Below are 27,259 nucleotides of genomic sequence, written 5' to 3'. Positions count from 1 at the left end.
AAGGTCAGGGACAGCAAACTGCATTTGTGAGCAACTGCAGCTGCGGGGTGGGGGGGAGATTAAGTACTTTAGCAAGCACAGCTGGCAGAGCTGGTGGTGGCCCATGGGCTGGGCCTCCTCTTACCTCTGCTACTGGGGCAGCTCTGCTCCCAGCTTCTGGGCACCTCTGGGGGTAACATGCTGCACTACTGGGACCAGACGGCAAAAAATAGCAGCTGGGGACCCAAAAGAACACAGGAAAATGCCTCGATGGTGTCTGCTCACACACTCCTCTTTTCCCTGTATTACCAGCATGTGCAAATTCCTTTCGAGATCACACTCTGGATTATGTTAGCCTCTCTGGCAAAGATAGGTAAGTGAGTGGGCTTCCCTGGTGGCACAGTGGTTGAGAGTCCTCCTGCCGATGCAGGGGACACGGGTTCGTGCCCCGGTCCGGCAAGATCCCACATGCCACGGAGAAGCTAGGCCCGTGAGCCATGGCTGCTGAGCCTGCGCATCTGGAGCCTGTGCTCTGCAACGGGAGAGGCCACAACAGTGAGAGGCCCGCATACCGCAAAAAAAAAAAAAAGATAATTGAGAAACTTCCCAAGGCTCTCCTAGGGAGTTGCCTAATGGAGGAGGGGACTTTCAGGGCCTTTCCAGATGTTAAGAAAGGCACCTTTTCCTTAATAGACCAGAGAAAGGCAAAGTGGAATATTTGCCTCCTGAGCTCTGTCACAAGGATCTTTATCTTCATACCTCAAACCCTCTTGCAGTGATTATGTTCAAATGTTGGTGGTCTCCCAGCAGAAGGAGGTGGAATTAATGGGCTCAGCACAGGAACTTAGACTGCAAAGGGTCCCAGCTGTTCAAGGGTTGAGAAGATGAGGCATAACTTTAAAAGGGAGAACAGAGAAATCTTAATAGAATGATTCTAGCTGATCTGAGTCTTTAGGCAACCTTTTTTCCTCACAGGATGCTCATTATAGTTGCCAGGTAGTGAGAAAGTGGAACAAGTCCATTTCCTATTTTTTAAAAGATAGGCCTTTTTGTCACCACTCAGAATTTAAGTGGAAACACAAAGACTAAATCCAGCAAGAAAAGAAGAGCTGCTATGTTTTAACTATTTCACCTTTATGAACACCCTGATTTACTAGTGTTGTGATTCTCCTAAGGAGATTTATTATCAGTTATTCCTCTTATGTTCTTTAATAATTTATCAGACCTTTGCCTTGGTGGTATTAAAATTATGAGAGTCCTTTAACAGTTCAAAGTATTTATGATGAAGTTAACATTTTTAAGTAGGTTGAGAACCAAAAACAATGCCAGGAAAACATAAAAGACTGTAGAATTTTGTCATTTTAAAATGAATTTATTCTAAAATAAATCATGTTCAGCATTTCAAAGTGTTATTTAAGTGACTTTATAGACACCAAAGCTTTATCATTCATGAAATGTAATATTTAATGATGACACAGAAAATCCATAGATTCATAGCACGATAGATTGTCAGAGCTGGAAAAACCCTAGAAATCATTCTTATCCAGAGGCCCAGGGAGAGAAGATGCTTTGTGAAGTTCAACAAACCAGAACTAGAATGCTAGTCTCATGCTTCCTTGATTAGAAATACATGCTGTTTTGGGTGATAGTAATTAGCACTTGTGGATTCTTTTAAATTATTAGGGTTGATAATTAAGGTTATTAGGGTTAGGTTTCTTTTAAATTATTTTTTCAGTACTAGATATATTGATTGTAATAAATAGTCTAATTAAATGTTAATTTCAGGATAACAGGACAAAGGGACTTCCCAGTAGGTCTTCCATCCCAATGTGTTTAAGTAGGACTTTATTGAGCCATCACTGACAGATAATATTTTGCTGTGACCTTGTAAGAAAATGTAAATTTAAAAAAAATTCCTTGTTAGCATTCATTCAACAAATATTTTTGAGCACATTTTATGTGTGGAGCATTATATTGGGCCCATGGGCTACAGAGATGAATAAGACCCCATCTTTCCCATGAGGAGTTTTCAAATTATTTCAATGCCTAGAGGAAATAAGTGGTTCTGTAGAGGATGAAGAGAGACCTAGCATGGTTTAGTGGAAAGATAAGATTACTTTGAGCTATTTAATATTTGCTCAAATTTAGGAGCCAGTGCCTGGCACATAGGCAATCAGTATGTGTTAGATGATTGAAGTACTTCTTTGGCCTCATATTTATCATTTCTAATATGGGGATAACAGTATTTACATCGCTGTGTTGGTATGATGAGAAAATCAAATAGAAGAGTATACGTGAAAGCACTTTTGAAACTATTTAAAGTCTAGCTTAGGAACCAACTGACTTTCTTTTCTAAAAATATATTTATTATTTATTTGATAAGTATCTTTTGAGCTATTTCTATGTGCTATCAGTGTGCTAGGGGATTAATGTAAAAACTAGCTTCAATCCTTGAGAAAGTTGTAGTCAAATTAATTAGCAAATATTTTAGAAAGGGATCTCAGCAGTGTATTTGTGGTGACTGGGGCAGAGAGGAAGGGGATAGATTAGCTCAGATGACCATTAAGGTCCTTTCTATAGCAGAGAAGATTGATGACAATTAGAGTCGTTATTTATAGGCTTCATGTAAGCTAGAGCATGATGATGTGGCATATAATGTGGGCAAAGGTAAAAGAATACAGGATAAAACAGAGAACTGCTGCTATGTGGGTTGCTAGATATGGCTGCATTTCCCTCGTGGGATGAAAGACTCATATCATTGTATGAGAAAAAACTAACTTTATAGTTGGGATTGTATTTTGATAATTCAGTAGTATGCATTAGTGTTAAGACCATATCTGTCAATCAGACCAAGTGACAGTTTGGGGTAATTATAGGAACACTAAGCTAAAAGTCAGGAGACCTGGCTGGGTTGTCACCTCAGTTCTGCCACATAATTACCATTTAGCCATGAAAAGTCACTTTACTTCTTTGGCCTCAATTTCCTTATAAGTAGTTGTGATTCCTCATCAATGAAGAGTTAGTTATTATTACTAAAGCCCTTTTCAACTCTTATTATTCAAAGCAGACATTTGAATTATGGTTGTCATTTCTATATTTTTAAGTTTCTGATGTCTTTGACTATGATCATGAGAAGAGCAGAAGAATATTGCCAGCTGATAAATGCATTGTTTCCATTTTAAAACATGTACTCACATTTGAAAATGATTCAGTGGACACTGAAAAAAATATTTTCCATTATAAAGAAAATTGTCTCCACTCATGCATCTGCATCTTTATCAAGTCATTATTAAAATGTAAAATGCAAAATGACTGAGAAGCTATTTTCCTGAAATCATGAGGCTTGAGAAGAAGGCTGACATATAGAGATGACTGATAATAAAGATGTTATAATAGTCTATCTTTTTTCTCTCTTCTAGGATTTCACCTCTATAATAAGTTACCTGCAGTTGTACCTGAAAGCTGCCTCTTGATATTTGTAGGTCTCATCATGGGAGGACTAATTTACAGTTTAAATGACAAATCCCCACCAGTCATAAACAGTGATATATTTTTATTGTATTTACTTCCACCAATAGTCCTTGATGCAGGATATTTTATGCCTAGTTGGCCATTTTTTGAAAACATAGGGACCATTCTGTCATATGCTGTAGTTGGAACCATGTGGAATGCATTTGGGATAGGCCTTTTCCTCTATGGCATATGTCAGGTGAAGTACTTCAAACTTCAAGATGTGTCATTGCTCCATAACTTTTGGTTTGGTAGTTTGATTGCTGCAGTAGATCCTGTGGCTGTACTCTCTGTATTTGAAGAAATTCATGTGAATGGAAAGCTTCATATTTTGGTGTTTGGAGAATCCCTCCTTAATGATGCTGTTACTGTTGTAAGTATCCGAAGCATGAGCTTTCATGGTAATTAATTAGGTTCTCTTATGGTCACCCTTGGAATTTAAATAAGAATTGAATTCTGGTTTAGACCATGATTGAGCAATTTAGTCTTAGGAATAAGTTTATGAATTGAGAGAATATGATTTACTGGTCATTAATATGTTTTCAAAAATAACCATGCTTTTTTGATACTATACTAATCTTGTATCAGTTTATTAAACTAGGATAAAACTTCTGGAGGCCACAGTCTTTCTAGTCATGTCAAATAAGAATATTTTAGCCATGAAGCATATATTCACAGCCCATCAGACAATTTTCAAACAGAATCATACATAATTTGATATTGACTTGTAGAAATATCTTTTGATGTAGGGAAGATTTCTAGGAACTCATGTTGGGAAGGAAATGGGGAGTTGGAGGACTTCAAAGTTGAGAAACCTCAAAATAGAAGGATACATAGGGCATAAGTTGAGACTTTTCTGATTGGTAAATTCACTCTAATCATTTTTTATGAAGGTGCTCTATAAGTTGTTCAAATCTTTCTCTGAAATGCCATCTATCAAACCATTGGATATTTTGGCTGGGATAGGGAAATATTTTTTGGTTGGAATAGGAGGCATTTTCACTGGGCTCCTGTTTGGCATGGTTGCTGCCTTTACCACACACTTTACCAAGACCAGCTGGGTCATCAAACTTCTCTTTATCTTCTTATATAGCTATCTCTCCTACCTGACAGCTGAAATGTTCCATCTCTCAGGGATTGTGGCATAAGTATCTGGAAAAGTCTTTGATTTATTGAATTTCTTTTAGGAATTGAGTCTGATTTCCCACTAGAAATCTAGGAAATTGCATTACCTAGATATGGGAGAAGGACCCTCCCTTTATGTTCTTCTAGGGTTTCCTGTTATCTCTAATAGTCACTTAGTCATAGCTCTGCAAGTGTTATTGTGGTCAAGTTCATGGGCTCCCTGTAGAGACTAAATGACTACATCCCAACTACCTTGACTATTTTGGGGCGGGGGTCAGTATGACTCTTCCATTGTATAACAAAAATGCTGAGAATTTGGCATGGGACCACCTAGGGCAGTTCTCTATCTTTGCAGGGGAGAATCATTTCTCCTAATGGATTAGTTATCTGAGCCCAGTAGCATTCCAGTGGTAAGTAATTAGATGGCCCAGCATATAAATAAGCTTGGCATTAGTCCTTGTATAGATGAACTTTCTGCCATAACAATTAAGTAATTTTATTACTTCTTTTGTAAACCATATGGCATGTTATTTTTTTTTTCTTATCCATCACTGGCATTTAACCAATGATGATAGTACCTCATATCTAGTAATTAGCTTGTAAGGCTAAATGCCCACATGGTAAGTATTAACACCAAAATGCTTTTGTACTAGGGTTCAGACAGACCATCACGTTCTGTGTTTTTAAAAGGAATAGAATGCTTTTTTTTTTCAAATGTTGCATGTTTTCTGAAAGCTTAAAACGAAAAAGAGAAAAGATTGATTTTTTTTTTTTTTTTTTTTTTTGCACTACGCGGACCACTCACTGTTGTGGCCTCTCCCGCTGCGGAGCACAGGCTCCGGACGTGCAGGCTCAGCGGCCATGGCTCACAGGCCTAGCTTCTCCGCAGCATGTGGGATCTTTCCCGACCGGGGCACGAACCCGTGTCCCCTGCACCGGCAGGCGGACTCTCAACCACTGCGCCACCAGGGAAGCCCGAAAAGATTGATTTTTAAATTAAGTTCTATAGAACTAATGCCATTTGATTTTAGGTTGCTCTAAGTTCTAAATGGAATTACTGTACATGATAAAAGTCACAGTATAGTGCTTGAAATTAGTCTGTTTTAAATAAAATGTTCTAGGTTGAAAGCAAGGATTCTATCTAGGGTCTGGGTGATTGTATTTTAACTTGTTGAGGGATGTAGTTTGTGCTTAAATTGTCTTTGATTTTTATTGTTTGCATTACCTATTAATGAAAGACATGTTAAAAAAATCCAATAAAGGAATTGGATTAGGAAATTTAAATTTAATTCTTCTAATCCAGGGCATTTTCCAAAGCTTTGAATACAGTATCTTTTAAGTGGCTTCCTTCTTTTGAGCACCCTGGTCTTTTAAAGAACTTTGCAACGTGGAGAGTATTGCCATGTCTGTGTTGAGTCCTGAAAGAAACAGGGGGTCTCTCAGGTTAAAATGAATCCCAGTCAATCTTTTTCCATTGTCCCTGAGAGACACTTTAATTAAAAAAACAGACAAGGGGCTTCCCTGGTGGCGCAGTGGTTGAGAGTCCGCCTGCCGATGCAGGGGACGCGGGTTCCTGCCCCGGTCCGGGAGGATCCCACGTGCCGCGGAGTGGCTGGGCCCGTGAGCCATGGCCGCTGGGCCTGCGTGTCCGGAGCCTGTGCTCTGCAACGCGAGAGGTCACAGCAGTGAGAGGCCTGCATACCGCAAAAACAAACAAACAACAAAAAAAAACAGACAAGTATTTATGAGCTCCTGTATGTTTAGTGCTATTCTCATTGTTAGGAGTGATAAAAGTTACTTTTTAAAAAAATTAAATTCTTGCTTTCAGAGATCTTATAATCTACTTAATGATGAAAAACATACACATGAAATAATAGGTTAACAAGAAAGAAAGATGGGAAATACTCAAATGTACGGTAACAATGAAGAGCACTTATCTGCTGTCATGCCTGGGCCTGGGCCAGAGTTCCTTGTGGAGAAGGGAAGGTCTGAGACCTAGGGGAAAAGCAAGAGTTGGGGGCGGGGTGTAGAAAAGGGAGAAGAGGAGGCTGGCTTCATGGCTCTCTCAACACTGAAGACCTAGAGGCTACAGAATTTTCTGCCTGCTTCCTCCTTTTGCCTTCCATAATAACTTCTTTTAATCTTTAGTGCCATTAAATATTGCACAGTTTTTGATTCATATTAACTGCCTTAAGTGTGAGGACAATTTGTAACCAGCTACTCATTAAATCTTCCAGAAAGTGGCCACAAGGTACTTAATTATTTTTACCTTATGCATATGTGAGCATGTTTTATCCATCGCCACCCCCAAAGATTGTGAGCTCCTGTAAGATAGTGACAATATCCTCTGTACTTTTCTGTTTTAACTAATTAACTAGCATACCATAGATGCTAAATATTTATTGAAGATAAGTTTTATTAATTTATTTATTTAGTATTATTATTACTTTACTTTTGTGTGCCTCCTAGAGAAAAGTTAGACTGGTAAAATGCTTTGGGGACTGGTAAAAATATTGTTATTTTGTTACCAAACTCAAGTTCAGCTGCTTGCCTCTTGAAAGCTGATACTGGAGACACAAGTGTTGGTTGGAAAAGGAAAAGTTGCTTTATTCAGGAGGCTGGCAACCTGGGGAGAAGGTGGACCAAGAACCAATTCCACAGATTCTGCTCAGCCATGAAAGTTTTTAAAGGGGAAAGGGGAAGCTAGTTGCAATTAATTATTTGGGGAGGGCGTCAGAATCTTGGTCATCTTTCACTGTGTGCAGACTTACTGACTCCTTGTGATCTTTCTTTAGATGCTATCTTGTTCATGCAGTTTGCTCGTGAGGTTACTGAAGGGGAAAATAGGGAAAAGATCTAGTCATCGGTTAATTACTTATTCTTCATTCCTACTACTTCAGTCTAAGAAAAAAAATCAACAGGTTAGACAAGGCATTATGTGATCAAAATATTTGAGAAATATGCTTGGGCCAGAGATTAGTGAAGCATGGGGGCACCTGGTGTAAGGTTAAGTTAAAATACAGCTGCTAAAGTGATGGGACAAAGGGCCTCCTGCAAAGAGCTGCTTCCTGCAAAAATCTGTTTCCTGCAAAGAGCTGCTTACAATTTGATAGGTGTATTAAATACCTAGTAGCCCATGTAACAGTGCTAGGTGCTACATACAAAATTTGTATACAGAGATACAACTCCTTTTTTAATTATTAGAGCTTGCTGTTACTTCAACACTTTATATAGTAAGGGTGAAAGCAAATAAGTGTTTGAAATTGATAGTCTAAGTGGTCTAAAAAGAAAGCTGTTCTCACCTTAAAATCCTTGTTATAATATTTTTTTTAAAAAAAACTAGTATTAGAATTTGATTCCTAAGTGGCTGTACTTCAAAACAATACTATTTGTCTCCCCTTTTTTAAATGTTTTGCTGAATTAAAACTTTGGATTTGTACAGTGAAAAGAGAAAGAAATGAAAAGGAAAAAATGGGTGACCAAAAGTCTGTTGGGTGACAGCTGATAGTGAAGGGAAAAGAAATAAAAGAAGTAGGGACAGGAAACCTTATAAAGTAGGTGAGAATTATTGCCAAATTAGCACATGGGGTGTGCCAGACTATCAATATAAGAACACAAATTTAACTTATGTAGGCAGGCTTGATTTGTTTTGCATGGAGAGCTACAGGAACCATATTTGATTATTACTGGTAAAGGTCTCACATGGATCTTTTTTGACAGGTGTTCTAAACTGTAAATTTTAGTCCTAGCCATTACCCAAAAAGGTGAATAGTTACAACTTAATTTTATAGTAATTTACTATTGCACCATATACAGTTTGTTATGTAAAGAGAAATCATAAGGTATGCAGAGTTATGAAGTAAAAAATACCTGAAAATTTTTGAGTTTAGTACAGGCATATCTCACTTTATTGTGCTTCATTTTATTACACTTCACAGTTATTGCATGTTTTACAAACTGAAGATTTGTGGCAACCCTGCATTGAGCAAGACTATCGGTGCCATTTATCCAATAGCATTTGCTCACTTCCTGTCTCTGTGTCACATTTTGATAATTCTTGCAATATTTTAAACCCTCTACCAGCAGAAAGATTACAACTCACTGAAGGTTCAGTTGATGGTTAGCATTTTTAGCAATAAAGACTTTTAAAATTAAGGTATATCCATTGATTTTCAGACATAATGCTATTGTACATGTAATAGATTACAGTACAGAATAAACATAATTTTATGTGCACTGGGAAAACAAAAACTTCATGTGACTTGCTTTATTGCAATATTCACTTTATTAGAGTGATCTGGTACAGAACCTGCAATATCACTGAGGTATGCCTATATTCCACCTAGATTCTGTTGTGTTTTAGATCTTTGGCTTTTCTTCCTTATAAAGCACAGTCTTGGGGTGCTTACAGTAACTTTTTTTTGTATGAGAAGGATATTAATAACATTGTACTATATGAAAAATAAGTGATCTATGCAGGATAATTTTTTCTATTTTAACATGGTGTGGCATTGGGTGATAGAAAGGCCATAAGTACTGGAATTAGTCAGAGTTGGGTTCAAATATATGCTCTGCAACTTACTAGTTGTTTAACATTGGGCCAGTTAGTTAACTTATTTACATTTTGTGTATTTTGTGAGTTTATGAAGATTAAATGGAATAATTCATGAAATGTGAGTATCATGTATTAGCAGTATCAATATTAGCAGTTCTAACCATTTTATTAGGAATGTGTTATATTTAATAGTTAATAAATGAAAATGTATTTTAATCCTGCTTTATCCCCAAATTTTACTTAAATAGCTTTTCCTTTACCTGATATTGCCACCTTCATTAGCTCTTCTTACCCTAGCTAAAAGAAATGACCAAATTATAGTTCTGGTTTTGCATAATTGATCTTTCACTCTCACCTCTCTTTATACCTTCTTTTTGGTGTCATTTCTAAAAAAGAATTAGAAATGACCTAAGTGTTGTGGAGGGGTACTTTAAAACCACAGCTACTTCATTCATCTTTTATCTGGTTATTGTCTTTCTTTATGAGATGTATGAAGGTATGTTTTTCTATAGTTAGAAAACAGAATAGAAAGAAAAATTACAATCAATCTTTGAAAATAATCAGTTTATATGCAAATTGTATTTCTAGCTTAATGTATATACTGTCAGAGTGACTTCATGTTACCTATGATCATAAAGTGATTAAGAGTAGGAACCATGTCTAAAAATAGAATTACCATATGACCCAGCAATCCCACTACTCCGCCTATACCCAGAGAAAAGCATAAATCTAAAAGACACATGTACCCCAGTGTTCATTGCAGCACTATTTACAATAGCCAGGTCAGGTCATGGAAGCAACCTAAATATCCACTGACAGATGAATGGATAAAGAAGATGTGGTACATATATACAATGGCATATTACTCAACCATAAAAAGAAGAAAATTAGGTCATTTGTAGAGACGTGAATGGACCTCGGGACTGTCATACAGAGTGAAGTAAGTCAGAAAGAGAAAAACAAATATTGTCTATTAACACATATATGTGGAGTCTAGAAAAATGTTACAGATGAAGGGGTTTGCAAGGCAGAAATAGAGACACACATGTAGAGAACATACATATGGGCACCAAACGGGGGAAGTGGGGTGGTGGTGGTAGTGGGATGAATTGGGAGACTAGGATTGACATATATACACTAATATGTATAAAATAGATAACCAATAATAACCTGCTGTTTAAAAAAATAAATAAATAAAATTCAATTAAAAAAAGAGTAGGAACTATGTATGGGGGAGAAATCACACAATGCACCATACTGATCAGAAAATATTAAGCAGTATCAACTGGGAATTGCCTTAGATGTGGTCATAGTGCATGTCTGGTGGCAATAATATATTCTGGGTAATATTTTAATTAGTTACCACCTCTAAGATCCTCTAAGATGCAAATGTAGAACTCTCTTGTGCTGAAAGACACCAGACAGCATGTAGTATTTCAGGAATTTCAGCAGATGATCTATGTGAATCTTACTCCCTGAGGATTTCATTATTCCATTTCTCTCAAACAATCTCAAATTGACCCAAGAGAATGGACATTTGTGGTTATAGAGCTGCTTTTTTTTTTTTTTTTACAGAATAAAACCTTCATGTAACAGGTTGGAAAACAAGAAATTTATGATAATTATTAAGTAACCAAATGCTATTTATTGGAAGAAATTATTAAACATAGTGAAAATAAAAAGGAAATATATTCTCTGGAGATTAATTAGCACTTGAGAGTTCACTTAAGGCTTTTGATGCCCAATTATTTTTAGATGTTTTTTAAAATGAATTTTTATTGGAGAATAGTAGCGTTACAATGTTGTGTTAGTTTCTGCTGTACAGCAAAGTGAATGAGCTATATGTATACATATATCCCCTCATTTTTGAATTTCTTTCCCATTTAGGTCACCACGGAGCACTGAGTAGAGTTCCCTGTGCTATACAGCAGATTCTCATTAGTTATCTATTTCATATATAGTAGTGTATATATGTCAATCCCAATCTCCCAATTAATCCCACCCCCCTTATCCCCCTTGGTATCCATAAGTTTGTTCTCTATGTCTGAGTCTCTATTTCTGCTTTGCAAATAGATCACTTATACCATTTTTCTAGATTCCACATATATGTGTTAATATACGTTATTTGTTTTACTCTTTCTGACTTACTTTGCTCTGTATGACAGTCTCTATGTCCATCCACGTCTCTGCAAATGACACACTTTTGTTCCTTTTTATGGCTGAGTAATATTCCATTATAAATATATACCACATCTTTATCCATTCATCTGTTGATGGGCATTTAGGTTGCTTCCATGTCATGGCTATTGTAAATACTGTTGCAATGAACACTGGGGTGCATGTATATTTTTGAACTATGGTTGTCGCAGGGTATATGCCCAGGAGCAGGATTGCTGGATAGTATGGTAACTCTATTTTTAGTTTTTTAAAGAACCCCCATACTGTTCTCTATAGTGGCTGTATCAATTTACATTCCCACCAACAGTGTAAGAGGGTTCCCTTATCTCCACACCCACTCCAGCATTTATTGTTTGTAGATTTTTTGATGATGGCCATTGTGATTGGTGTGAGGGTAATACTGCATTGCAGTTTTGATTTGCATTTCTCTAGTAATTAGTGATGTTGAGCATCTTTACATGTGTTTGTTGGCCATCTGCATATCTTCTTTGGAGAAATGTCTATTTAAGTCTTCTGCCCATTTTAGGATTGGGTTGTTTGTTTTTATGATATTGACCTGCAAAAGCTGCTTGTAAATTTTGGAGATTAATCCTTTGACAGTTGCTTCATTTGCAAATATTTTCTCCCATTCTGAGGGTTGTCTTTTGGTCTTGTTTATGGTTTCCTTTGCTGTGTAAAAGCTTTTAAGTTTCACTAGGTCCCATTTGTTTATTTTTGTTTTTATTTCCATTTCTCTAGGAGGTGGGTCAAAAAGGGTCTTACTGTGAGTCATGTCATAGAGTGCTTGTTTTCCTCTAAGAGTCTTAGTGTCTGGCCTTACATTTAGGTCTTTCATCCATTTTGAGTTTATTTTTTGTCTATGGTGTTAAGGAGTGTTCTCATTTCATTCTTTTACATGTAGTTGTCTAGTTTTCCCAGCACCACTTATTGAAGAGGCTGTCTTTTTTCCATTGTATATTCTTGCCTCCTTTATCAGAAATCAGGTGACCATACATGTGTGGGTTTATCTCTGGGCTTTCTATCCTGTTCCATTGATCTATATTTCTGTTTTTGTGCCGGTACCATACTGTCTTGACTTCTGTAGCTTTGTAGTACAGTCTGAAGTCTGGAAGCCTGATTCTTCCAGCTCTGTTTTTCTTTCTCAAGAATGCTTTGGCTCTTTGGGGTCTTTTGTGTTTCCATACAAATTGTGAAATTTTTTGTCCTAGTTCTGTTATAAATGCCATTGGTAGTTTGATAAGGATTGCGTTGAATCTGCAGATTGTTTTGGGTAGTATAGTCATTTTCACAATGTTATTATTCCAATCTAAGAACATGATCTATCTCTCCATCTGTTTGTATCATCTTTAATTTCCTTCATCAGTGTCTTATAGTATTCTGCATACAGGTCTTTTGACTCCTTAGGCACAACTGAGGAGTGTGCACTTGCTCCAATGATATTCCCCTCTACTTTCTCCAGCAGCAATATGGATTGGTTTAGAGATTATCATACTAAGTTTAGTAAGTCATAAAGAGAAAGACAAATACCATATGATATCATTTATATGTATCATCTAAAATATGATACAAATGATCTTATTTACAAAATATACTCATGGACATAGAAAACAAACTTACGGTTACCAAAGGCGAAAAGGGATAGTGGAGGGATTGGGATTAACAGATACAAGCTACTATATATAGACTAGATAAACAAGAAGGTCCTACTGTATAGTACAGGGAACTATATTCAATATCCTGTAATAAACCATAATGGAAAAAGATATGAAAAACAATATATATGTATACATATAACTGAATCACTTTGCTGTATACCAGAAACTAACACAACACTGTAAGTCAACTATACTTCAATTGAAAAAAAGAAAGAGTAGTAATATGTTAAGACCTAGCAAGAGCAAATGTTAAAGATGAATGCAAGGATTTCTGTAGATTTGTATGTATAGTTTCGTGTGAAAATTCATGAGATGAAACAAATCCTCTTTCCAATACCATTTTATTTCTAAATTATAATATGTAGATAACCACTACATCTGGTATGGGAAAAGGAAAAAGATCCTTATCATAAAATAGTCAATGAGGTATCTGTACCTCTTTTAAGCCTGGCATCACAATTTAGTTTAATTTTGTGCCTAGATATACATAGGAAAGATGAGCTGAATACAGACCATATGAGGCTAGGAATTTTTTCCCTTTGGATTTTAGCCATATTAAATGATATATTTATTTGCAATTCTGTTAAATTAGATTTCTGTAGAATATTGTCATTCTTTAGATTTGGGGACCCACTTAGGATAAGTAATAAACAAAACTGAAAAGTCAGCATTCTGGCAATATGTCAATATTGCTGAAGCAATACACCTAAGCTGGCCAAAATGCAGTTTGACTCAAAGTATTCTGGTTGAATTTCCATTTAGCCAAATGGTAATTTGGCCTCAAATGAATATCCTGTCACTAACTTTGAGTTCTGGTAATTTTAATACAGCATAAGAATGATTAGAAATTTGATTATACATCTTTAAGCAGTATTGGAACAACTTAAATGTTCAACAGTGGGGAAGTAGTTATTATTAGAAAAATAATAATATAAAGTCATGTGTGGCTTTGGAAGGTTTTGTTCCAAAGTGTTAGCAATAATTTTCTCTCTGGATGGGTGGGATTATGGGTGTTATATGCTTCCTTTGCATATTTGTATTTTTCTCTAAGAGCTTCCATTGCTTTTGTAGTAATAAGAAAGAAAATTAAAAGGGTAAAGAAACTTAGTTTTTAAAAGAAAATTAAAAGCTCTAAAATTTTCAGTGGATTTAGCTCTCAATTATTTTAATCATACTGCTCTAATAGTTTGACTAAGTTTTCATTTTCTGGCACTGTGTAAAATATTTAAATTGAATTAAAATGTTTTTAAAAACAGTAATATGGACCAAAATTCTTAGTCATATACAGAGGCTGCCAGACTACTCCCACGGCCTCCAAATTGCCATATATATATATTTTCCAAACAAATCAATTTTGGCTAAATTGTCTGTTAGCCAACTTATTTCAGCTCAAATTTTGTGTAAGAATCCCCACTTTCAGCCCATCTGTCAAGTAACCTTGCATTCTCTTTCTGGTCTTGAAGTAAATTATCTGATAAACTCATTCACAATAAGATGTTCGAAACATAATCACTGGGAGTAAGATCTATGGGACAAAGGTTTAACTGGTGCCCTTCAAATAGTACTAGTACCTGAGCAAGCACTTCTCTCGTGGTTAAGGCTCATTTTTGAGACTACAGACAAATGTGAGGAATAAAAAGCTTTGGCTGAGGCTTGAGTCTCAGAACTCTAGACTCTGGGTGACAGGAGTAAAAAGAAACCTTTTTTCAAAGCCTTGAAGAACATGGAATCCTGGCTCATCAAAGATTAAAACCAACACAGGTCACATTACTTAACTTTTAGTTCACCAGCTTGGGTCACCTCACTAGTATTTATAAGACTGAAGAGAAGTTACATTCTGTTTGTAGAGACTATTTTTGCAGAATGCCCCAGATTAGTCCACATGGGCCTAAGGAAGGGAATTGCACTGCTTTCATCCTAAAAAACAGAAAAATCAAAGGAAAAACCAAAGCACAACCAAAATAAAATGTAACTATTTAAAGAAATCTCTCTGAGGAAATAAACCTTTAAATAGTTTAGTTAGTTTAGGCTTTTAAACTATTCATCACAAATCCTTAGAATTCCAATCTAGTTTAACACTAATTTATTATAACATGTTTGTAGCATTTTCCTTCTGTTGATTACTCAAGTATTCTACTTATTGGAAAATTTAGGAGTTCTTGTGCTGATTTTCTTCGTGAACAAATGTCATGTGAATACAGTCACCAGAAAGGACCAATTTATTATAGCCTATGGAGGACTGAGGGGAGCAATCTGTTTCTCCCTTGATTTTCTGCTCCCAGAGTTTTCCAGAAAGAAGCTCTTCATTGGAGCAACCACAGTTGTTATCCTCTTTACCGTTATTGTTCAGGTAAACAAAACAAAGTAGTGCAATTTGAAACCTTACACTTAGATGGATATGAATGGGCCAACATTCTCCTTCAGAAACTTGAAATGAGTGTATATTTAGGAGAGACAATTATAGCATGTGAAATAGTCTCTACCATAACTCAAACAGAACATTTGCAAAACTTGAGATGAGATTTATTTTTAAATCAATAGGGGAATGGAAGAATTGCCATTTATTCAAGTGGTTGACACCAACAGCTTTACAGCAAAGACTGCATTTTAGCTACTTAAAAAGGTAAGGTTGAGGGCTTCCCTGGTGGCGCAGTGGTTAAGAGTCTGCCTGCCGATGCAGGGGACACGGTGTTCGTGCCCCGGTCTGGGAAGATCCCACATGCCGCGGAGCGGCTAGGCCCGTGAGCCATGGCTGCTGAGCCTGTGCGCCCGGAGCCTGTGCTCCGCAACGGGAGAGGCCACAACAGTGAGAGGCCCAGTTACCGCAAAAAAAAAAAAAAAAAAGGTAAGGTTGAGGTTGAGAACAGAAGAGGAAATAAATATAATGCTTTAGGAGTTTCATTCTAAGGCAGCTTTTCTCTTGAATTATCTCTTTATCCTCTCCATATCACCATTTCCCTCTAATTGCCATTTCACTTCAGTTTTATAAAGCTGGGCAAAAGAATATTGAAATAATGTCTAAAAACCTATTCAGCAACTTAATGAGATAGTATTTCAAATTTTGGCTAAAATGTTTTAACGAGCATAATGATGGTGGATATTTGTGTGTGTGTGTGTGTGTGTGGTGGAATAAGACAAGTCAGAAGATGTGAATCTGGCAGGCTTCCCTTAAACAAAATAATTATTTCTCTAGAATGGGTGAGATCATTCCTTAGGCTTTGAATTTTTTGTTTTGTTTTATTGTGTTTGTAAATGACTGATTAAGGTTGAACATTTATTTTCTTCTCATTTAAAACTTAATGAATTGTATTAAACCAGTCCCAAATCAAATTGTGTTTTTATCTAAGCACTAATTTTCACTTTAATATGTGTCATGTAGTGCAATGTTACTTCAAAATGCAAAGTCATTTTAAAGAATTAACTTTCAATTCCTATATCTTTTAGAATTCTTAATGTCTCTGATAATTTATCAGTAACACTCATGTTCTCCTTTAATTTTGCATTTCTTCCAGGTGTTCAAATGCATCTTACTCCTAGAGACTTCATCATTTGATGTTTACATTTTCCCATTGATTAATACTGTAATCCATTTAAGACCCTGATTGGGGAGTTTAGGTGTTTGGGGGAGGTGTTGTTGGATGATTGCAATTGTAGACAGATTGTACAATGACATCTCATGTTATTCTAACACCATCTAGTGGTTAAAATATTTTCAGAAATTTAAAGTTTATTTAAGAATTAAGACCCATTGGGGGAAAAAAAAACCTCAAAGTACAATGTTATATTTTACTTATTGGAGATTGATAAAATTGCCATGATGTGCTTCATGCAAATGAGTACCTGGTCCACCATCAGTAGAACATGTCTTTCAAATTTTTTCTGTGATACACTGGACATGCTCTGTAGTGATCTGACCATTTTTACCCCTTTATTCTTCTTGAGGGGAAAAGAGGACTAGAGTTAAAATCAGAAGACCTGGGTGCTATTCACAACTTTATTCCAGATGAGCTTTCTATCTTGGACATTTTACTGATTACTCAGTATCTCTTTTTTTGTAGAAAGAGGATACAGGACCTATCTTTCAGGGTTGTTTGTTATAAAGATCAAATAGTAATATAAGTTTAAAAGCATTTTGTGTTTATAAGGTATTATTTTTATTATTACTATGACTGAGCACACTCAAGAAATTTATCTTCACATGCTGTGTCAGCTTGTCAGTTTCACTTAACTACAATTTGGATTCTGCCCTCACTGTTCCACCAAAATTATTCTTGCCAAAATGTCTCTGCTGGCCTCCTTAGTGGCAAGTTAGGACACATTCTTTTGTCCTAACACTATGAAACTTGTCAGCACAGTTTTATACAGTGGGCTACTTCTTTCTTGAAATGCTTTTTTTTTTTTGCTTTTTTTGACATCATACCCTGCTAGTGTTTCTGTCTTTCTGGGCATTTCATAGACATCTTTGCAGGCTGATCCTTTTCTATTGGGTCTGTAAATGTAAGGGTTCTCCAGTATTAGGTCCTGAATATTCTGTTCTCCCTATACTTTTTCATTAGGTGTTTATATTCATTTTCATGGCTTCAAGCATAATATAAATTCTGATGACTTCTCTTTACCTGTAGTCCAGCTATCTACTCTGAGATCTAGATGTTTACATTCAACTGTTACTTCATACTTACACTTGGATGTCTCACAAAAATATCACAGCTGTTAACTGAAAAAAAAAAGCACACCCTAAAAGTTGTGAGTTATGTTTTATTTGGGCACCTTACTGAGGACTATAGCCTGGGAACAGCCTCTCAGATAACTCTGAGGAACTATTTCAAAGAGGTAAGAGAGGAGCCAGGATATATAGGAGTTTTTGCTGAAAAAAAATGTAGTCAAACATCAAAACATTACTGCTAATCACAAAAAGCAGACATCCCAAGTTAATGATTTTAGTGCTTTTCTATGTATGGGAAGATGCAAGGGTCTGAGCTCATTGAAATTATTCCTTAGACATGCATCTTAACTTTCTAGGGCCACTGTACTCTTTTTCTCCATCCTGAATTCCTCTCAGGGCATACCTTTGGGGGTAGCTGCAGTGGCTGATGGCTTGATGGCAGGCAACATTCATTGTCTATGGGAATGGCAGGCAACATTTGTTTTCGTCCACACAGGCAATATATCTACAGAGGATAAATCTGATCCTCATCTGTTTTGCTTCTGTCTTAGTAAATGGCTCTGATATCCATCCATTTACTAAGGCTAGAAATGTAGAATACATCTTTGATTACTTCCTTTTACTTATCCTTCACGTCAAACCCTGTGGTTTCTAACTCCAAAATAGATCTTCAGTATATGCATTTAACTTTTAAAAAGTTTCTAGATATACAAAATTGTATTAATAATATATTTTGATTTATGACACACTAGAATCATTGGCCCATACATGGCATTTATTTATTCATTCATTCATTCTTTCAGTTAATACTTCTAACAGTTGTGAGCCCAGTACTAAATTTGAGAAAGTTAACAATAACCCGTGCAATGCATTCCTATCCTGTTTTCTTTCATCTCTCTCTCTCTCACAGGTAACTGATATCCTGAATGAATCATTTACCAATCTCTTGTCTTTTAAAAAATAGTTTTTGAAATCACATATTACACACATAGACACACATAAACAATATATTGATCAGTTTAAATTGTATTCTAACTTTATAAAAGTGTGTATGTGGGGGGGGTGTATGTGTATGTTTTGCATGTAGCCTTCTGGAATTTTTTGGTCTATTAACATTTTATTACTAATACTTATTCACATAGTTGTGAGTAGTTGTAGCTCATTCATTTTCAGTGTTCTACAATACTGCATTTTATGATTATACACCAATTTATTTATTCATTGTCCTTTCAATTGATATTTTTTCTTTTTTGCTTTTACAAATGGTGTTGTCTAAAATATTCTTGTATCTGTCTCCTTGTAGAATCTCTATGCTATTCTCCATTACTCTTGCCATTATCTTAGTCCAAGCTACTATCATCTGTTTCCTGAACTGCCTTAAAATTTTCCATTTTCCTTTCCCCTTTCAATCTGTTATCCCCACAGAATCAAAAGCAATATTTTTAAAACACAAATTTTATTACTTTCCAAAATTCTTCTATTGGTTCTTTTTGAACTTTTAATAAATTCCAAAACACTTAACATGACTATAAGCTGTGACAAATATGGCTCATGTCTACCTTTGAAGCTTCACATATTTGGGCCATTCTCCCTCTTGATCACTGTGTTTTAAAAGACTCTTTAACTGCTTCAAATTGACAAACTTTTTCTCAATTTGGGGTTTTCCAAAAGGTCATTCCTTCTCCCTAAAACACTATCTCCTAAGTTCCTTGCATATCTGTCTTCCTTTTATCCTTTAATCCTCAGCTATATACGACCTCCTCAGAGAAGCCTTCCCAGACCTTCTATGTAAGTGCGTTTGATTTTATTTCTGGGAGAGCCGAAACTGTAATTAAACTATGTCTTGTTTTGATGGTTTAGGGCTTAGTATAAGCATCTCCATTTTGGGCCTATTGTTTTGAACACTTTCATAGAATGTATCACTATATGTATGTATGTATGTATGTATGTATCTATCTATCTACCTATCAATCTTTTAGTTATTTTCTTCTCCACTTGGGTGATGTCTGTCTCCTCTACTAGGCTGAGTTCCATGAATGCAGAAAACATATATGATTTATTCTCCACTATATACTCAGAGTCTACTAGTGTGGGCTCCAATGAAATGTGCAATAAATATCTGTGAAATAAATGGATAAATAGTAAATAAAAGTTAATTTGGAGTATGAATATAAATTATGAACATATATAGTAGAGCTTTGAACTTGAGACCATTTTTTAAAAAAACATGATTTTTATTGATTTACTCAAGACTTCATTTAACCAGCTATGCTACAGAGATTCAAAATGTGGAATAAAATTTTGTCTCTCACCTATATTTTACATCTTCAAAAGACCAGAATATAATAGTACAAAATACATAAAATGGGTTATAAGAGGATATGTCACTGGGTCAGGTTGGTTTGACATCTTTATTTTAAAAGCATTAATTTTGATCTATCCATGGTAGACTGAATGAAATGAATTAAAGTAAGTGAAGATGGAGAGTTGCATGGATGGGTTTAAAAATGCAAATATGGAGTCAACCTTTCAAAATGCCAGGTCATTAGACAGACCTGCTCACACTAGGAAGCTTTTTGCCTGTGATAAACACTGTTAAAGGATGTAGTTCTATCCCATGAAAGCATTGTATGATGATTTTTCAAATGTCAGAATGAATTTAGTGGAATCGCACAACTCAAATGTCATCTAAAAAGTGGGAATTACACAAAATTACTTATGAAAACCATATGAATAGGACGATCTCCTGACTTTGGGCAATTCAGGTGCATTTGCAAAAAATTACAGCGTTCCAAATTGTAAAGGAAGCTTTTGGGGTGACATGCTCATTTGGTATGTTAAAGAAACCAGGGCCTAAGTAAGACATTTTTGTCATTTAACAGTGCTGAAGAGCTGATGAAGAGCTAGGACACCCTGAGTTTCTTTTAAGTTTCAACCTTAACATTAATGGGAATTATTACCTGCTTCTTTCCACATCTCTGAAATAAGGTGAAAATAGAAACCTTATGGGGATGCATTTTCAAAGTGTTTTGAAAATGACTAAGTAGTGTGGAAGTTCATTGAAAGCAATAGATTTTGTTGTTTATTTGCAGCCAGTTTTTTTCCATATTCCACCTCATGTTTTATACTTCAGTTGACAGCTTTCTTTCTTAAAGTCCTTGTTCCCACGTGTAAATGTTAGAGCAAATCTCAACTTCTCTTACTTTTCATTCAAGCATACTTTTGTTTAAAAAGACAAAACAAAACTAAGAAAAGAGAACTCTGCAAAGAGCAACTTGTTTTATAGTAGTCATCCATGGAAGCTCCTTCAACATCCCAACATAACTGCATCTGCTCCTAGCCTTTTCTTTCTTCTTATTACAGAGCTGGGGTCTCCTATCTCAAGCTATGCTCTGTAATCTATTCCTTTCTTGTCTTGCATTTTCAATCATTCATTTTGTCTCATGTATATTCACACTCTTCTTTTCAACTAGATCCTTCCCATCAACTTTAAACAGGCTCAAGTTACTCCTATTTAAAACACAACACAGGGCTTCCCTGGTGGTGCAGTGGTTGAGAGTCTGCCTGCTGATGCAGGGGACACGGGTTCGTGCCTCGGTCTGGGAAGATCCCACATGCTGTGGAGCAGCTGGGCCCGTGAGCCATGGCCGCTGGGCCTGTGTGTCCGGAGCCTGTGCTCCCCAACAGGAGAGGCCACAACAGTGAGAGGCCCGCATACCACAATAAAAAAAAAAACACAACTACAAATCTAAAGTAATTCTCTCTTTTGACCTCATAAATCTTTGTTGCTCCCATCTCTTTTATTAAGGTTACTAATGGCATGTGCAATCCTCATTTCACTTGAGCCTTCACAGGGATTCCACATGAGTCAAACTTCCACCTCCTTGAAATATTGTCTTTTTTGTGCTTTGTGACAACTCACTTTCTGATTTTCCTCTTACCTCTCTGGTTCCTCTTTCTCTGTCTCTTTTGCAAGCTTATTCTTATTGTTATATCACTAAATATCAGAGTTCCTCAAAGATTGCTGTAGAGCCTTTCCTCTTCTCACTCTTTACTCTTTCCCTAATGATTTCATCCATACCCACATAACGTCTTCATTTACTCACTGTATACATACGACTTATGAATTTATATCTCCAGCCTAAATATCTGAGTTCTAGAACATACAGTTTTCTTGACATCCTCACTTGGCCATCTCACAGGGATCTTAAGTTTTGTATGTTTAAAATTAAACTTTTGATTTTCCCTGTCAATCTAGTTCCTATCTTTAGTCGTCCTCATTTAGATTAGTGTTACCATCCTCTACCCCTTTTGCTCAAGCATGGAATCTTAGTGTCATCCTTTCTGTCATACTGTCCTTTTTTATGTCTATTTGGTCACTAAGTCAGTTTCTTTGTATCTGCTCTGCCATCATCTTTGTCTAAGCTATCACCATCTCTAACATGGAATACAAAAAACGGTCTCCTAAACCATCTCCTCATATCCATTATGGCTCATTTTCAACACATTTTCCACACTGCAGCTAGTTATCTTTTTAAAGCACAAATCTGGTCAAGCCATTTCAATTTTCAATTAGTCTTAGAATTTTTAAAAAATGGTTAACACAGCCTGGAAAGCTTTGCATTGTCTAACCCCAGCCTCTCTCTCCAGTCTTAATAATAATATGATCTCCCTTGTACTCTACAACCCAACTACACAAGGTTTTCATTTTCTCTAATATGCCATGCCAAGGAGTGTTATCAGTGTTATTATTCCCTGAGCCAAGACTGGTTCTTTCCCCTTCATATAGCTAAAGTCTGCTCATCCTTTAGGTTTTAGCTTAGGAAAAACTTATCCTTCAATTTAAACTATGTTACTCTGTCATAAACCAGATTCATTTCCTTCAGAACACTTATCTCAAGTTTTAGTTGTTCATTCATTAATGCAATTATTAAACTAATGGCTCTCTCCCTGAGACATTCTACACTGTAACCTCCATAAGACTATGGGCCCTTTCGACTTTACTTTCCCATTGTAACTCCAGTGCCTAATATAGAATTTGGCAATAATACATGTTCAATAAATATTGTGGCACAACTCGATGAATATTTATTAATATAGAATGTTTGCTTCTTTTATTATCCCTCTTAAGAAAAATTTAAAGTAACATGTGGAGAGGACTGTAATCCCATATATAATGGATGATGAATAATAAAGACAAAATGGTATATCTGAGGTATTTGGCAATAATTGAAATGAAAATCTCTTACAGCACTTTGGCTCTGTGATTTGACTACTTCTTTCTGTTTTTGAAATATAGTGGTAGATTTTTTGTGTGTGTGGTACGGGGGCCTCTCACTGTTGTGGCCTCTCCTGTTGTGGAGCACAGACTCCAGATGTGCAGGCTCAGCGGCCATGGCTCACGGGCCCAGCCGCTCTGCAGCATGTGGGATCCTCCCGGACTGGGTCACGAACCCGTGTCCCCTGCATCGGCAGACAGACTCTCAACCACTGCGCCACCAGGGAAGCCCCAGATTTTTTTTTTAGGATTCATTAAATGACCCACATATTTGTAAACAATACATATATATATATATATATTCCCCATTGATCTTTGTGAGAGAAAACCACAGCATGTCTCTCTGGTGTTAGACCAATGTTGCCTCTGAATTTTAAGAGAATATTCTAAATTCCTATCATGGCCAGATTAAGAAAGATGTGCATATGCACTCACACATAGACACACAGACATGCAGAGAGACACACACACACAGACACACACACACCAGGGAAATATTCAAGCACTAATTTCATATGAAAGAAATTCAGCTTTCTGTTTTTCATTTTGTAGGGGATGGCCATTCATCCTCTTGTTGACTTATTAGATGTGACTAGAAGAGAGACTTCTCCAACTGTGAGCGAACAAATTCTCATTCGGGTAAGATGTCTATACATCACGTAGGTCATTTTGTCGACTGGAACTAACCCTTGTATATTAGGTCCTTACATGTTAGGTCTTCTTATACTTGAATTTCTCTAATAAAAGGAGATGTGATTTTATGAATTCTGAACAGGTATTTGTTATACTGTGACAATCTGTAATTTGAAAATCAATAAGTCAGTTCTTCTGGTAAGAGGTAAGAACAATGGAAGTCTGAATTCTAGCATTTGCTCTGTTACTATCCAACTTCCTTCATTATCTTAGAAAAGTCTTTTAACTTTTTGTGACCTTGGTTTCATAATCAGTAAATTTAAATGGTTGTTTAAATGATCTCTGAAGTCCTATCCAGGTTGAATAATCTATGAATTATGAGTTATTTTACTTCAAATTATAACTGTTTTTGGTTTAACATATTAATTCTTAATACTAGACTAAATTATCCAGTAACTTAGTTAATTCTCTATTTGATATCATAAAGCAATTGCTTATAAGATGACCTATGTAATCCTTATGTAGTTGGAAAATTTTTCTTGGGGTAGTTTAGTCTTTGGTGGAGTTTTTTTTGTACCATCGAGTATTGAGGAAGTTAAAATTTCCATATTCAAATTTCAAAATATACTCTTTGAAATAGGGTTTCAAAATTACACAGAGTTTAGAAGAAAATGACTCATTTCTACGTTAGAAGTAAGGAGAAGTTCAGAGAAATTTAAAGATGTGACCTCTATATCACTTGGTTTTATCTTCTTATAGAAATAGAATTTGAATTGTTGCTTATCCCAAGTGGGCTTTTATAAAATATAACAATAGTAGTATTGAAATATAGAGAATGTTAAGAATGATTTCAAGATACCCTTAGATTTATTAATGTGGAAAAAGCTCTGGGAATTTTAGTCAAATAGGAGAAGAGCTAGCTTGTCTACCTTGCTTCTAACTTCAATGTTGCCCAGTTCATAATTTTCTGAGATACATTTTCAGCACATGTAATGGCTTTCTATACATAAACACTTAAGTTTTATTAATAACTATGTGCCTAAGAATGTGTACAGATAAGTGTGACTAATTCAACATTTTATGTTATTTTCTTCAAATTTTAATACTTGATTGCCCAATTTGTAAAAAAAAAAATATGTTGGGGTTTTTGTTATAATGGAATTACATTTTTAGGCTATTTTGGGGAGAAATCATATTTTTTACTGTATTATGTCTACCATATGGATGACTTTTAATGACTGTATAATATATATTATATTGATAAGACATAATTTAATTTATTTAACCAATTTATAGGACAGAGTCAAACTTTATTTTCTTTTTTCCAACTTTTTATTTTAAAAATGTCAAGCATACAGATTTCAAAGATAGTTCAATGAATATGTATATACCCTCTACCTGGATTCAGTGTAACCTTTGCCATCTTTGCTTTACCACTCTGTCTATATATGTATATATTATTATTGTCATTTGCTGAATCATTTGAGATTAAGTTGTAGACAGCTGACTATTCACTGCTAAATATTTCAGCATGTATTAATATTTCCTAAGTAAAAGGACGCTCTAGTACATAATCACAATTTTTAAATCAAATTCAGAGTTTAAAACTGAAACAATAGTGTAATCTAATATAACTCCATATTCAAAATTTTTCCAAGTGTCCCAATAATGTTTTTATAGTAGTTTTCTCCTGATCTAGGATCATACATTGTATTTAGTTGTCATATCTTTTTAGTTACCTTTAATCTAAAATTATTTTTCAGCGTTTTGTTGTTTGTTATGACACTGGCATTTTTGAAAAGTGCATGAAGTTACTTTGTAGAATATCACTCAAATTGGGTTTATTATTTCCTCATAAATATATTCAGGTTATTTTTTGTGATGTTATATCAAACTTTATTTTATTTATTTTTTTTATTGCGGTACACGGGCCTCTCACTGTTGTGGCCTCTCCCGTTGCAGAGCACAGGCTCCGGACGCGCAGGCTCAGTGGCCATGGCTCACGGGCCTAGCCGCTCCGTGGCATGTGGGATCTTCCCGGACCGGAGCACGAACCCGTGTCCCCTGCATCGGCAGACCCTCAACCACTGTGCCACCAGGAAAACCCCAAATTAAACTTTTAATCTTAGTATTTAAAGTCCTTTGTTAACTATTTTCTCTTCCCCACCCTTGACCTACATCTATCCAACCTTGTTTTTCTCATAAATCTCTTATATAGTTCCTTGTTTTCTCCCATACATTTTACTCACAATATTCCCATTACATAGAATGATTTATTTTTTCCATATGTAACCCCATTTCTTCAGGGCCAGCTCACAATGCACATTTTCATATAAGCCTTCTCTAACTCCATCTTTTTCTATTTCTTTCCTAAATTTTCCTTTTCTTGTTGCATTTATACATGTACACATGCCAAGTTTGAACTGTATTATCCTGCACATGCTTTGATCCCTGTCCACTTCTTTAAGTCTTGCCTCTTCAATTTGGTTCTATGTCCTTCAAAGGCAAGGGCCATGCCTTTTACTACTTTTATTTCCTTCCCTTTACCAGACCCAGATTTCTGGTAGATGAATGACTCTATCATATGATACTGATTGATATGTGCATTTTCAATTTTAAATGGAGTGTCTCCAATGCTTATACTAGAATTACTGCAGATATTCTTACATATATATATATATAGATGCTTCTTTTTATGCTTACCCTGAAAAGAGCTTAAGATTAAAAAAATAAGCAAGTGGGATGAAATCAACAGTTTCGAAGACACTTTTGATGGATTCTTTTATTTGGTAGTAATTGACCAAGTTCCTCAAGCATACTGTATATTTAGCCATATGTTTTGTTCTATTGCAGTTATTTGATCATTTGCTGGCTGGCATAGAAGACATATCGGGACACTGGGGACAATATTACTGGAAAGACAAGTGAAAATTTGCCAAAAGTATGCTTATGTACATGTATAGAAAAGTGGAAGTGAGCCTGTATCTCTTTCTGTATGTTTCTCTTGGGTATAGTTGAGATTTATTCATCCACATGTTATAAAAAAGATGCAGCTAAAAAACAAAGACAAAGATCTTTCTTTTTCTTTTTATAATGAAGGACATGACTGATGCCAAGTCCAGACCCCAAAACTAAATTGTATGCCATAAAATTCTCAGACCTCCCTTTTTTGGGGATAGGGAATATTATGCCCAGTTCCAGAGAAAGGGATTTTACAACAGATCATGTTACTATCCTAATCAAGGTTTCTATTATCTTGTCACTTAAAAAATATCCAAACTTTTTACCTCAGTTTACGAATCTGGCTACTGTTAGCTTTCCTTCCACATCTCATTCTGTTCTCTCTGCCACATACTACACTGTAGCCATGTTGTCCTTCCTAACACATTAAGTTCAGCACATTTCTAACTTAAAGCCTTTATGTAATGTTCCATCTGTCTGGCATGCTCTTCTATCTGATCTTTGCATGCCTAGTACCTTCGTGTCATTTAAGCCTTGGCTAAAATTTCATTTCCTCAAAGAGTTCTTCCCTTGCTACTCAATAATTCTCTATTATATCAATGTACTGTAATTTTCTGAATAACATATAACTCTCTAATATTTTAATGTCTTATCTTGTTTATTAAATAAAATTTTATTTTAATTTGGAAAAATATAATTCTTATAAATATATCATTATTCTT

General features: G+C 35.7%; 1 protein-coding gene across 1 annotated transcript; it reads left to right on the top strand.

The window, feature by feature from the left end:
* Window positions 1-177: 177 nt before the first annotated feature.
* On the top strand, window positions 178-26,504 carry LOC132513112 (sodium/hydrogen exchanger 2-like). Its single transcript, XM_060137305.1, is given in 5 exon segments — window positions 178-352; window positions 3,399-3,862; window positions 4,383-4,637; window positions 23,496-23,582; window positions 26,430-26,504. Coding segments are annotated over 5 exon segments (1,056 nt in total).
* The last annotated feature ends 755 nt before the right edge of the window (window positions 26,505-27,259 follow it).

This window comes from Lagenorhynchus albirostris, chromosome X (genome assembly GCF_949774975.1).
Source record: "Lagenorhynchus albirostris chromosome X, mLagAlb1.1, whole genome shotgun sequence".
Taxonomy (NCBI): Eukaryota; Metazoa; Chordata; class Mammalia; order Artiodactyla; family Delphinidae; genus Lagenorhynchus; species Lagenorhynchus albirostris.
This window is presented reverse-complemented; position numbering and strand designations above follow the sequence as displayed.